At 47.7% G+C, this 14,380-nt stretch overlaps 1 protein-coding gene across 1 annotated transcript in view; it reads left to right on the forward strand.

The window, feature by feature from the left end:
• LOC141098811 (vomeronasal type-2 receptor 26-like) overlaps positions 1 to 14,380 on the forward strand; it is a 51,394-nt gene that overhangs the window by 17,419 nt on the left and 19,595 nt on the right. The window contains exon 2 of the mRNA XM_073586787.1: positions 7,368 to 7,491. Coding sequence (XP_073442888.1) covers positions 7,368 to 7,491 — 124 coding nt within the window. The remainder of the gene's footprint in view (positions 1 to 7,367; positions 7,492 to 14,380) is intronic.

Consider the following 14,380-nt stretch of genomic DNA (forward strand, 5'->3'; position numbering starts at 1 on the left):
CCTGCTGTGGAGATGGCAAGTCTCCTGCTGCCTTCACCTGCCAAAATCCAGTAGGCCCCAGCCTGCTCCTCGCCTAATCCTGGGCTCCAACAGCGTCAGTTGGTGTTCAGAAGTGTCGTCTCCACAGAGCCAAACACATTCGTTAGAGTGTTAGTGGGGTTCAGCACTGCCTGCTGTTCCCCTGCTGTGGAGATGGCAAGTCTCCTGCTGCCTTCACCTGCCAAAATCCAGTAGGCCCCAGCCTGCTCCTCGCCTAATCCTGGGCTCCAACAGCGTCAGTTGGTGTTCAGAAGTGTCGTCTCCACAGAGCCAAACACATTCGTTAGAGTGTTAGTGGGGTTCAGCACTGCCTGCTGTTCCCCTGCTGTGGAGATGGCAAGTCTCCTGCTGCCTTCACCTGCCAAAATCCAGTAGGCCCCAGCCTGCTCCTCGCCTAATCCTTGGCTCCAACAGCGTCAGTTGGTGTTCAGAAGTGTCGTCTCCACAGAGCCAAACACATTCGTTAGAGTGTTAGTGGGGTTCAGCACTGCCTGCTGTTCCCCTGCTGTGGAGATGGCAAGTCTCCTGCTGCCTTCACCTGCCAAAATCCAGTAGGCCCCAGCCTGCTCCTCGCCTAATCCTGGGCTCCAACAGCGTCAGTTGGTGTTCAGAAGTGTCGTCTCCACAGAGCCAAACACATTCGTTAGAGTGTTAGTGGGGTTCAGCACTGCCAGCTGTTCCCCTGCTGTGGAGATGGCAAGTCTCCTGCTGCCTTCACCTGCCAAAATCCAGTAGACCCCAGCCTGCTCCTCGCCTAATCCTGGGCTCCAACAGCGTCAGTTGGTGTTCAGAAGTGTCGTCTCCACAGAGCCAAACACATTCGTTCAAGTGTTAGTGGGGTTCATCATTGCCAGCTGATCCCCTGCTGTGGAGATGGCAGTCTCTCCTGCTGTCTCCACATTCCAAAGACAGTAGGCCTCTGCCTACACCCTCCTATTTCCTGGGCTTCAACTCAGCCAGTTGTAGCTCGGAAGTGCCGTCCACACGGAAAGAGATACTTGCTCCCGTGTCTCAGTGGGGTTCAGTAACGTCAGCTGATCCCCTGCTGTGTGGATGGCAGTCTCTCCTGCTGTCACCTCATTCAAAATACAGTAGGCCTCTGCCTACACCCTCCTATTTCCTGGGCTTCAACACAGCCAGTTGTAGTTCGGAAGTGCCGTCCACACGGAAAGAGATACTTGCTCCCGTGTCTCAGTGGGGTTCAGTAATGTCAGCTGATCCCCTGCTGTGTGGATGGCAGTCTCTCCTGCTGTAACCTCATTCAAAATACAGTAGGCCTCTGCCTACACCCTCCTATTTCCTGGGCTTCAACACAGCCAGTTGTAGTTCGGAAGTGCCGTCCACACGGAAAGAGATACTTGCTCCCGTGTCTCAGTGGGGTTCAGTAATGTCAGCTGATCCCCTGCTGTGTGGATGGCAGTTTCTCCTGCTGTAACCTCATTCAAAATACAGTAGGCCTCTGCCTACACCCTCCTATTTCCTGGGCTTCAACACAGCCAGTTGTAGTTCGGAAGTGCCGTCCACACGGAAAGAGATACTTGCTCCCTTGTCTCAGTGGGGTTCAGTAATGTCAGCTGATCCCCTGCTGTGTGGATGGCAGTCTCTCCTGCTGTAACCTCATTCAAAATACAGTAGGCCTCTGCCTACACCCTCCTATTTCCTGGGCTTCAACACAGCCAGTTGTAGTTCGGAAGTGCCGTCCACACGGAAAGAAAAACTTGCTCCCGTGTCTCAGTGGGGTTCAGTAACGTCAGCTGATCCCCTGCTGTGTAGATGGCAGTCTCTCCTGCTGTAACCTCATTCAAAATACAGTAGGCCTCTGCCTACACCCTCCTATTTCCTGGGCTTCAACACAGCCAGTTGTAGTTTGGAAGTGCCGTCCACACGGAAAGAGATACTTGCTCCCGTGTCTCAGTGGGGTTCAGTAATGTCAGCTGATCCCCTGCTGTGTGGATGGCAGTCTCTCCTGCTGTAACCTCATTCAAAATACAGTAGGCCTCTGCCTACACCCCCCTATTTCCTGGGCTTCAACACAGCCAGTTGTAGTTCGGAAGTGCCGTCCACACGGAAAGAGATACTTGCTCCCGTGTCTCAGTGGGGTTCAGTAACGTCAGCTGATCCCCTGCTGTGTGGATGGCAGTCTCTCCTGCTGTAACCTCATTCAAAATACAGTAGGCCTCTGCCTACACCCTCCTATTTCCTGGGCTTCAACACAGCCAGTTGTAGTTCGGAAGTGCCGTCCACACGGAAAGAGACACTTGCTCCCGTGTCTCAGTGGGGTTCAGTAACGTCAGCTGATCCCCTGCTGTGTAGATGGCAGTCTCTCCTGCTGTAACCTCATTCAAAATACAGTAGGCCTCTGCCTACACCCTCCTATTTCCTGGGCTTCAACACAGCCAGTTGTAGTTCGGAAGTGCTGTCCACACGGAAAGAGATACTTGCTCCCGTGTCTCAGTGGGGTTCAGTAATGTCAGCTGATCCCCTGCTGTGTGGATGGCAGTCTCTCCTGCTGTCACCTCATTCAAAATACAGTAGGCCTCTGCCTACACCCTCCTATTTCCTGGGCTTCAACACAGCCAGTTGTAGTTCGGAAGTGCCGTCCACACGGAAAGAGACACTTGCTCCCGTGTCTCAGTGGGGTTCAGTAACGTCAGCTGATCCCCTGCTGTGTAGATGGCAGTCTCTCCTGCTGTAACCTCATTCAAAATACAGTAGGCCTCTGCCTACACCCTCCTATTTCCTGGGCTTCAACACAGCCAGTTGTAGTTCGGAAGTGCCGTCCACACGGAAAGAGACACTTGCTCCCGTGTCTCAGTGGGGTTCAGTAACGTCAGCTGATCCCCTGCTGTGTAGATGGCAAAGTCTCCTGCTGCCTACACAGTCGTACCACTACTGATTTTTAACCGTGCTCCAATTAGGCCTGTGGCTCCACTGTCTCTCGTATTTCCCCTGTCCTCCAACCCAGCCAGTTACAGCTCCGAAGTGGCGTCTGCACAATCCACACTTGTTCCTGTGTTACAGGTGTTCAGTCCGGTCAGTTAATCCCCTGATGTGTGTCCGGCAATGTCGCCTGCTCTGTCCACATTCCCATTATGGGAATGTGGACAGAGCAGGCGACATTGCCGGACACACATCAGGGGATTAACTGACCGGACTGAACACCTGTAACACAGGAACAAGTGTGGATTGTGCAGACGCCACTTCGGAGCTGTAACTGGCGGGGTTGGAGGACAGGGGAAATACGAAAATCAGTGAAGCCACAGGCCTAAGTGGAGCTTGGTTCAAATTAGTAGTCTACAACCGATCTTAAAATTTCTTCAATGCAGCCTCAGCCTGCTCCGTGCTTGTCCCTGGGCTTCAACACAGCCAGTTGTTGCTCGGAAGTGCCGTCTTCACAGAGTAAAACACTAGCTCCTGTGTTTGTGGGGTTCAGTAACGTCAGCTGTTCCCCTGCTGTTTTGATGGCAATCTGTCCTGCTGCCTCCCAATTGACAGCACATCAGGCCTCAGCCTGCTAAGTGCTTGTCCTGGGCTCCAACATCGCCAGTTGCTGCTCATAACTGACTTTGGCACGGGTACTCCCTCCTGCCCAGCTTGGTTCCAGCCCTGCCTGCTGTTTCCGGGAAGTGTCAATGTCAGTTTGCCACCCCAAGTTGCCATGTCGTGTTGCGGTTGGGTTAGCCGAGGCTAGGGTGCCAGCAGTTTAGGTGCTTCCTATGTGGACTGCGGGTTCTGGTAAGAAAGACTTGTTCCATAGTGCCAGTAGGACAAGCACCCCCTGTAGGACTGTGTGATTCGGTAACTGCGGCCAGCTTGCGGCATGCCAACTTTGCTTTTCAGGGGTAACTTCTGATACCCCTCCGGGTTCCAGCACCGTCAGCTGGTTCTCGTCAGAGCCTTTGGCCTAGGTACCTCCATCTCGGTATCTGAGTTCCGGCAACGTCTGCTGGTCCTTGGTAGTGCTTTGTAGCACAGGTACCTCCTGCTTAGTAACCGGGTTCCAGCACCGTCAGCTGGTCCTCGGTTGTGCCATTGGCTCTTATTCCTTCTGCTGCCCCTCCGGGTGCCAGCACTGTCAGCTGGTCCTCGCTATTTCCATTTGCTCTTGCAGCTTATGCTACCCCTCCGGGTTCCAGCACCGTCAGCTGGTTCTCGTCAGAGCCTTTGGCCTAGGTGCCTCCATCTCGGTATCCGAGTTCCGGCAATGTCTGCTGGTCCTTGGTAGTGCTTTGTAGCACAGGTACCTCCTGCTTAGTAACCGGGTTCCAGCACCGTCAGCTGGTCCTCGGTTGTGCCATTGGCTCTTATTCCTTCTGCTGCCCCTCCGGGTGCCAGCACTGTCAGCTGGTCCTCGCTATTTCCATTTGCTCTTGCAGCTTATGCTACCCCTCCGGGTTCCAGCACCGTCAGCTGGTTCTCGTCAGAGCCTTTGGCCTAGGTGCCTCCATCTCAGTATCCGAGTTCCGGCAACGTCTGCTGGTCCTTGGTAGTGCTTTGTAGCACAGGTACCTCCTGCTTAGTAACCGGGTTCCAGCACCGTCAGCTGGTCCTCGGTAGTGCCATTGGCTCTTGTTCCTTCTGCTGCCCCTCCGGGTGCCAGTACCGTCAGCTGGTTCAAGAGGACAAAGAACAGGAAGACAACCACCAAGATGCAGAACAACAAGAGAGAGAAGACAAAGAAGCATAAAAAAAACAAAGCAGAAGAACATTAAGCATAAGACTAATACTCTGAGCAAATGATATTATCTTATTTATAAGCAGAAGAAGACTAAGCAGTGTATGGGGGTGAGTCCGTTCCTCCTCGTGGTGCCCCTGGAAAAGGCCTGCTGCTGCAGGCCAAACTGAACGCGGACAAATCCTGTTGTAAATCTTTTGTGACAGGCAGAACGGAAGGTGTAAACTTCTAACTTTTCTAGATAACAACTACAGGAATGCCTGACACAAACAAGAATATGATGAAGAAGAATAGGAAGAAGATGAAGAAGTTGAATATGTAGAATAATAATTGTTGAATAAGAAGAATATGAAGAATGTAAGAAAAGGAAGACGAAGAAGAATGTAAAAAAAGGAAGTAGAAGAATTTAAAAAAGGAAGAAGAAGAAGAATGTAAAAAAAGGAATAAGAAGAAGAATGTAAAAAAATGAAGAAGAAGAAGAATGTAAAAAAAGGAAGTAGAAGAATGTAAAAAAAGGAAGAAGAAGAAGAATGTAAAAAAAGGAATAAGAAGAAGAATGTAAAAAAAGGAAGAAGAAGAAGAATGTAAAAAAAGGAAGTAGAAGAATGTAAAAAAAGGAAGAAGAAGAAGAAGAATGTAAAAAAAGGAAGAAGAAGAAGAAGAAGAAGGTAAAAAAAGGAAGAAGAATAAGAAAGAAGAAGAAAGAAGAAAGAAGAAGAAGACATACATATCTGGCAAAATATAAATGAGGCTAACATAGTCAATATCTTTGTAACTCCTAACATCTTTAAAAAAAAAATTTAATTCCTGCTATTCCATTTGATTGGGCTAAACCTCTATGGCTTTAATGTCTCCTCCACCTCCCACAATACATTCTACATTATTCTTAGTTGTTTTTCTTCATGTAGAATTAACCTACAAGGAAAGAAAGGGTTTTTTTAATTCCGATATTTTGGCCCCATTGACTTGCATTGGTTCCCGGTATCGGAATCGGCGATACCGATACTTTTTTTTAAGATCGGCCGATCCATTCCGATCCGATATTTTCAAGTATCGGCTGGTATCGCTCAACTCTATATTCCATAAACTCGTCACCTGGAACTACATGTTACACCACCTGCAGTGACGGCTCCCCTGGGTCTACAATGCCTATCCACACAATGTGACTATTGGATGGAAAAATAATGGAATGGTAGAGTTCCTTGATTATTAATCTTGGGTTTGGCCTTATGTGTGCATAATATCTAGCCTGCATGTCTTCATTTGCTTATTGTCACTGAATGGAAACATTGATTCCTGAGGCTAAAGCTGGAGTCACACATAGCGACTTCGGCCTCGTTCACAATTCAGTTTTTTGCATCAGTCAAAATCCGCCAAAAGGACGGATGCCACCCGTCCGTTTTTTTGACGGATCCGACAAATGAAGAAATTTAAAGGAATCGCAGCCTGGAAAAAGAGAGAGGGAGAGGGAGAGAGAGAGAGAGAGAGAGAGAGAGAAAGACCGGCACCCAGAAAGAATTTCGGGTTAAATCAGTTTCTGGAGGATCCGCCAGAGAAAAAAACGTTGCAAGCTCCGTTTTGAAATCTTTGAGGATGGTGACGGACAGCAACTTTTGGCGGATCCGCAAAAAAAACGGATGCAACGGACGGCAATCCGTCACAATCCGCCAATAACGGAAGTCAATGGGGAAAAAAACGGATCCTCAAAAGAAAATTGCCGATCCGTTTTTTTCAAAACCTGGCGGATTGTGACTGATTGAAAAAAACTGAAGTGTGAAAGAGGCCTTACCAGCGATCCCAAAAGCGATATCAACATGTCAGGATCGCTGGTAAGTCACTACATGATCGCTGGTGAGCTGTCACACAGACAGCTTCACCAGCGATCAGCACAGCGACGCCGAGTGCGCGGCATCGCTGTGTACATTAGTTACCAGCGCGCTGATGCAGGGAGCTGGTAACTAACGTACACATCGGGTATCTAAGGGACGCACGTCCCTTGGATACCCGATGTGTACGTTAGTTACCAGCTGATCGCTGGTCTCCCGCCTGTCACACGCAGCGATGCGTGCTGGCCAGCGGGAGACCAGCGACAAAAGAAAAGTCCAGAGATTTCCAAGAGCGATCAGCGATACCGGCAGGGGGGCCGGTCGCTGTCACACACAGCGATCTCGCTGGTGAGATCACTGTTACATCACAAAACTTGTGACTCAGCAGCGATATCGCTAGCAAGATCGCTGTGTGTGACGGGGCCTTAAACTGATGAGCAAGCAACTCACTAATAAAACACAGCAAGCAAATGTCTAATAAAATACAATAATAACATTAATGCAACTGGAGCTCCGTGCTGGAAAAAGTTGGCGACCCGTAGAGCTGTGGACTCCGCTTTATGTGCATTGGTCCAATAGTCTTTAGTCCATAGTCAGCTCTTCACAGTAATCAATGGGGGATCTGATACCTGACACCCCCCACCGAATAGCTGACACCTGCTCTTGCAGCCGCCAAATGTAAGCAATGAGTGAAGCTGAATACATTTTTATAATAGCAAAATGCATAAAAAAAGTTTCAGATATTTAATATTTTATTATTTTTAGCTTCCACAATATAAGAACACATACACATATGGTATTAAAAAATGTGATAATTTATGTTTTAGATTCCAGTCTCTAAGTGCACTGAGGACTGTCCACCAGGGTATCGAAGGATCCTAATGAATGGAAGCCATAAGTGCTGCTTCGAATGTCTGCAGTGTTCTGATGGAGAAATATCTAATGAGACAGGTATTTATTATGTTTCATTCCAATAAAATTTGCTTATATTACATTTATAGACATCAGTAAATTTTACACAGATATGTATAAGATTTTTCTATACTCTCTGAATAAGTACATTTATTTGACAATCATCCTTTTGTGTATAACTGGTTATTTTACATTTGTAGTTGTGCTGTTGGCTGGAAATGGGTAGACAGCTGTCAGAAGAAAATTGGAAGGTAATAATGTCAAAAGAGAGATTTAGGGAAATGTTCATGATCATAGAAGGGGACCTGGGGGCCCACCAACTCCAGTGGAGTTTTCTGCTGAATATGCATCCTAAGATGCACATTCAATTGAAATGTACAGCCACACAGAAAGCACATCTACCGTAATAACTGTACAAGTCACCGGCCTATCAGAGGCCAGCAGCTGATGTTGGCATTCCCGTTAGAGGTGACGTAAAGGCCCTTTTACATTTAGCGATGCACCAGTGATCCCGACCATGATACGACCCGGTCATTATCGCTGGTGCATCACTAAATGGTCGCTAGTGAGCTGCCACACAGGCAGATCTCACAGCGATGCAGCATGCATACCTTTCAGACGAGGCGATCCTGACGTCCTCCCGCCCGCCTCCACACGTCGATCGTCAGCGCCACAGGAAGCCCAGCAGGAAGCGCCCGACGAGAAATGGAGCCGGCTGATCTCGCGAGATCAGCGATGGACAGCGGGGGAGCCGGTTGGAGGTAAGTATCACACATAGCGATATCGCTAGCGATATGGCTATAACGTCACAAAATCGGTGACGCTTTAGCAATATTGCTAGCGATATCTCTATGTGTAAAACCCCCATAAGATATTACTGCCATGTACTGCACCACCTACTTGCATGAACTATGCAGCAGGCAGAGAACACTGTTTGTTATTGGAGCAATGACAGATAAGGAGTAGAGTTGGGCAAACCCAAACTGTAAAGTTAAGGGTCCGTACTGAACACCTAGTGATCGGGCACAGACCCCAAACACAGACTTCCCCATGAAGTTCGTGTTACTGTTAGGCAACCCGAACATTGGGTGTTTCCCACACTGTCATCTGTATGACAGCTAAATAAACACTGGAGGCTCTGATTGGCGGTAAGATAATTACTGCTGATCAGAGAGCTGGAGTTCCCATGCCGTCAGGTGACAGCATAAGTCAGCAGCTGTAACCACTGGTAAAAATGTTTCCGCCGGTGAGAGGCATCGGCTGATGAGAGAGTACTACTCCTGTCAGCCTATGCCTGCTGTCACTGATAACAGCCGCCTATAAATAAATAAAATTTTTAAAAAGATGATATGGGTCTCTTCTATTTTTGATAGCCAAAAGCAGGAAAAACTGACAGCTGCGGACTGAAAATTTCAGCTGTCAGCTTTATCATGGCTGGTTAGCAAGAATGATTTAAAAATGGCATGGAGTGCCCCTCAATTTTGACGACCAGTCAAGCTAAAGCAGTCACCTGGGGGCTGGTATTTACAGGCAGGTAAGGGGCCATGGATATTGGCATTTGTAGCCTAAAATAGCAGCTCACAGCTGCCCCTGAAAATTCTGGCACTTTGCTCCGCTCTTCCCATTTTCCCTGGTGTGGTGGCAAGTGGGGTAATATTTATGGGATTTATGTCAGTTGTTTTATATCTATAAGATGCCTCCCCATTACTAACCCCATAGTTAGATTGTAAAAAAGTCATGGCCAGAATAATATCCTTTATTTGAAGGAAAGACACTGACTCATCTGAATGGGGTCAGAGTCCGGGTTCGGATTCACGTGCCATTTGGGTACCCGAACCAAACTTTTTTTTTTACATGTTCATCCCTGAACATCCCAAAGTTCTCCCATCAACTAGTAAGGAGAATATTTTTAAAAAATTTTAGAGAAAAGTACTAGGACAATGGGAAATATTTAAAAAATCGACCAAGATAGGAGATATCTTTTAGAGGACATTATTTTAGAATTTGGTCAAGGAAGGGGGACATTATTACAGGATAGAGTACAGTATGGTGGACATTTTTATAACGTAGAGTACTGGATGGGGGAAATGTTTTACAAGATAGGGTCCAGGACAGAAGACATTATTACAGGATGAGTGACATTATTACAGAATGGGGGCAAGGATGTGGCACAGCATTACAAGATAGAAGACTGGATTGCAAACATTATTAAAGAATGGAGACCATGATATGACATGTCATTACAGAGGCCAGGATGGGGGACATTTTTACTAATGGTGACATTATTACAGAATAAGGTTTGCTATTTTAGGATGTGGGATGTTATTCCAGGATATTTAACAGCACAAAGAATATTGTTAACGATGGGGGCAATGATGGAGAACATTGTTAGAGCATGGAGGTCATGAGAGGGTACGCTATTATAGAATAAAGACCAGGGTAGAGGACATTTTTGGCAGATAGGGGCCAGGAAATAGGACATTACTACAGGACAGTGAATATTATCACAGGGTGGTGTCCAGTATGAGGCACATTATTACAGGATAGGTGCCAGAGTGGGAGATATTATTACAGGATAAGGGCCAGGATGAAATGCATTATTACAGAATGGGGGAAAGGTTGGAGGAGATTATTAGAGTATGGAGGACATTATTACATGATGGAAGACTTTACTGCAAGATGGTTACCAAAGCACGAGGCACTATTACAAGCTAAAGGCAATGAAGGAAATTATAGGGGACATTATGTCAAGCCTTGGGACAATATTACAGGATTGAGGCCAGAAGGTGGGATATTATTATAGTATAGTTTACTTTATTACAGGATGGGGGCTAGGATGTGAGACATTATTTCAGAATATGGGCCAGGCTGGTTGGTATTATTACCCACGCAGAGAACATTAATTCAGGATGAGGAACATTATTTCAGGATTGGAGCCTGTATGGAAAACATAATTACTATTGATGAGCTAGTCTGTTCGTTACCATTTGCTATTCGCACGGATAGTACGCTATTAGGGTTACTTGTTACATTACGAGTATCTGTGTACTCGCCTCGCTATATTCGGATGTCCCGCCCTGCAGTTTTGGCACCTCCTTTGCAGCCACTAAACATGCTGGGCTTCGTAACCAATCACAGTAATGCCGCAGACATCTTGGTTGTGGCATTACTGTGATTGGCTCAAAAAGTAGAAAAAAGAACCCAGCATATTAGGCGCACCCCCAAGACAATAGGGGTATACAAAAAAAGTATATAAATTTTATTGAAAGACAGAAAAAACACACAATAAAAGCATTTAAAAGGCAAAGCACACCCCCAGATGTCCCAAGTAAATCTAACAATAAGTACTAATAGACAGAAACCACATGGTTGAAAAAACAAGATGTTAGCCTAAATATACATAATAATACATAAGACATGACCCAATGACCCCAAATCTGGGCATCCCCAGAAAAACAATAACATACAAACGCTCACTCCAAGCGGCCTCAGAAAAACCAGGAGGCCCTGTAAGTGGCCCTGTAAGGGAAGGAGTGCGATGAACATCCAATATAGGGATAAGAAAACATAATATACCAACACTCACTCCAAGAGGCCTAATGAAGGCCAGAGGGCACTATAGGTAACCCTGGCAGAGAGGGAGCAAAACATCATCCACTATAAGGGTAGGGAGGAGGGCTGAACTGGAGGAAAATGAAGGAGGCAGAAATTATATGCCAAAATGTATAAATGGGAAAAATGGAATCACCATAGAGAGCAGTCCAGCATGGAGGGTCAGGGGTCAGGCCGTCAGAGGAAGATAGTCCCAGGACAGGGGCAGTGTGAGGAGCCCCACGCGTATTGCTGCTAGGTGCAGCTTCGTCAGGGGAAATCAGCCTTTTAAATGCTTTTATTGTGTGTTTTTTCTGTCTTTTAATAAAATTTATATACATTTTTTCATATACCTCTATTGTCTTGGGTGAGCGCCTAATATGCTGGGTTCTTTTCTCTCCTTTTTGAATTATGCTTCTGCCTGTGCATTGTGCAACACACCTTGCATATTTTTGAAAATTGGTCATTTTACCCTTTAGTGGTGCTCGCTACCCCCCTTTTTTCTACATTTACTGTGATTGGCCGACCGCACTGCATCATAGGGTCTATTTATGCCCTGCCGCCACCATTGTGCACACATTGCATCCGGAGTCTGCATTCCTTAAGTATAGGGAGAAATCGCTCAGGTCCTAGGGAGAGTCTTTTGGCCTATTGACAACTCAAAAGCCCTTTTCAGGGCTACCTGCAGTGTATACTAGGTGTGAGAATCATGTGGGAATAGTGGATGAGGGCAGGTATATCTCGCCCAGATTCCTTTCCTATGTGGCCTAGTCTGGTCAGTATCGCACCTGCTTGCTAATGAATAATGGGAGGTGGATATAAAAGGATGCCAGGTGGTTGTGTGAGTGTCTCAGCCTGGGAACACAGAGAGCTTGTCTGTGTGAGAGACACACGTGAGTGGAAGCAGTGCCCACTGTAACTGTGGTTTGGCTGGAAGGGAGAAGCCCGCCAGTTGGTAGTTAGGTTGTCCATTGTTTAGTTAGTGCCGGACAGGCAAGGATTTGTTTTATGTTTTATTTCCTTTTTTGCATTGCTTTCACCGTTAATAACCCTGACCCAGGGTCAGTTTCACCCGAATCCCAGCTCTGCGCCTGAGTTTCATGCTGAACGCACGTGACCTTTGACCCCAGCAAAGCCGATCCTGGAGTGTTTTATCACATTGTGGTGGAGAACGCGGGCATCACATTGCAAGCATGAGTATGGAGGACGTGGTGAAAGCGCTGGTCCACCGCCGTCCAGCAAGAAGCTAATCGGGTGATGATGGCCCAGCTGAAGGAGTTGGTGGACATGACAGCTACCGATCGTTCGCTTCTCCAGCAGGTGGCGCAGCGCCTGGCAAGCCTACAGGAGGTTAACCTGGAAGCAGAGTCGAGAGTGATTCACGTGAGTCGGTACTGGCAGAAGATGACGACCGAAGATGACGTTGAGGCATACCTGACCACGTTTGAACTGACGGCGGTGCGAGAAAAATGGCCGAAGGCACGATGGGCCGGCCTGATTGCCCCGTTTCTTTCCGGTGAGGCCCAAAAGGTGTTGACAGCGCAAGAGATAATCCAGAGAGTCGTCATGGACAAGTACCTGAGAGCTCTACCGCCAGCCCTGAGGAAGTGGGTAAGCCATGGAAATCCTACGACGGCAGATCAACTGGTGGATCTGGTTGAACGTTACTCCGTGGCGGAAGGACTCCGAGACGACGCTACCCCACCTCGTTCTTCATCATCTCCATGTGGAACCGGTAAGACTGTTCCAGGGAGTAGGGGAGATGGAAAAATCCCTAAGACAGTGGGGGAGGAAAACGGGACTGCCCGCACTTCGAGGCCGAGAGTAACGAACTATGGTCTAAGCAAGGGGCCCGTTATGTGTTTCCGCTGCCAAGAGATGGGACATATTGCTGCGAACTGTCCGGTCACTACTGAACCCATGCAGTGCGACGTCACAGACTCTAAAAACCGCATGTCTATGGTTGCACGGGTAGTGAGTGTGAATGCCGGTCAAAAGGATGTGGAAAAACACCTGTGTGATTTAACTGTTGATGGCAAAAATGTGGTGGCATTGTTAGACTCGGGAAGTGTGGTGACTCTGGTGAAGGCCAGTCTGGTGTCATCCCCGACTGGACCATCAGACAAATTTTCTGTAACGTGTGTGCATGGAGACACCTGTTCGTACCTCACCACGGTCATATGCATTACTACTTCCTATGGGTCTGTGCAACATAAAGTGGGACTCGTCCCGGCGTTATTGCATGATGTTATCCTGGGCCGGGATTTTCCCCACTTCTGGCAATTGTGGGAGAACCAGTTGATGCCCTCGGGTAATCGGGTACATGATTCTTCTCCCAGGGCGCGTGTGGGTCCCGAACCCCTGGAAGAGGTCTCCCCGAAAGACTCGGGGGAAGAGTCTGCGGGAAATGACCTGCAGTTCCCGTTTTCAGTCATGGCTGGTGATACGGAGGAGACCAGGGAAGAGGAGGAGGCCGACAGCCGTCCACCTCCCCGTTTGCCGGATTTAGAAGTTCAGAAAGATGACTTCCAAAGCAAGCAAATAAAGGATCCTACCCTTTCTCAGGCTAGGACAAATGTAAAAGTGATAAATGGGGTACCCGTAGAACCTGGCTCTAGGCTGGCATATCCTTACATGGTTCTGGAGAATGATTTACTCTATCAGATAGAGAAAAAGGGGGAAGATACGGTGCAACTATTAGTCGTGCCAAAACCCTACCGGCGGCAGGTGCTGGAACTGGCCCACGGACATGTGATGGGAGGTCACCTGGGAGTCCAGAAAACCACCGAAAGGATATTACACCTTTTTGTTTGGCCAGGCATGCATCACGATATTCGTGTATATTGTGAGTCTTGTCCTGACTGCCAAGCCTCTGCACCTAAGCCCCGGTTCTGTAGCCCTTTGGTACCCCTACCTATTATTGAAGTCCCGTTTGAGAGGATTGGGATGGATTTAGTTGGGCCCCTTCCACGGTCTGCACGTGGACACCAACATATCCTGGTCATCTTGGATTATGCCACTCGTTACCCGGAGGCCATCCCTTTGCGTAACACGGCCACCAAGACGATTGCCAAAGAAACTGGTGCATGTGTTTAGTCGGGTCGGTATACGAAACCAGATACTCACTGACCAGGGGACCCCCTTTATGTCCAGGGTAATGAAGGAGCTCTGCCGATTGTTACAAATCGAACCGTTACGCACATCCGTGTATCACCCTCAAACAGACGGGTTGGTCGAACGGTTCAATAAAACTCTGAAGCAGATGCTGAGAAAGGTGATAGACAAGGATGGGAAGAACTGGGACTATTTACTTCCGTATTTGATTTTTGCCATCAGG

This window comes from Dendrobates tinctorius, unplaced genomic scaffold (assembly GCF_039654945.1).
Source record: "Dendrobates tinctorius isolate UK_male_01 unplaced genomic scaffold, ASM3965494v1 ptg000095l, whole genome shotgun sequence".
NCBI classification, from domain to species: domain Eukaryota; kingdom Metazoa; phylum Chordata; class Amphibia; order Anura; family Dendrobatidae; genus Dendrobates; species Dendrobates tinctorius.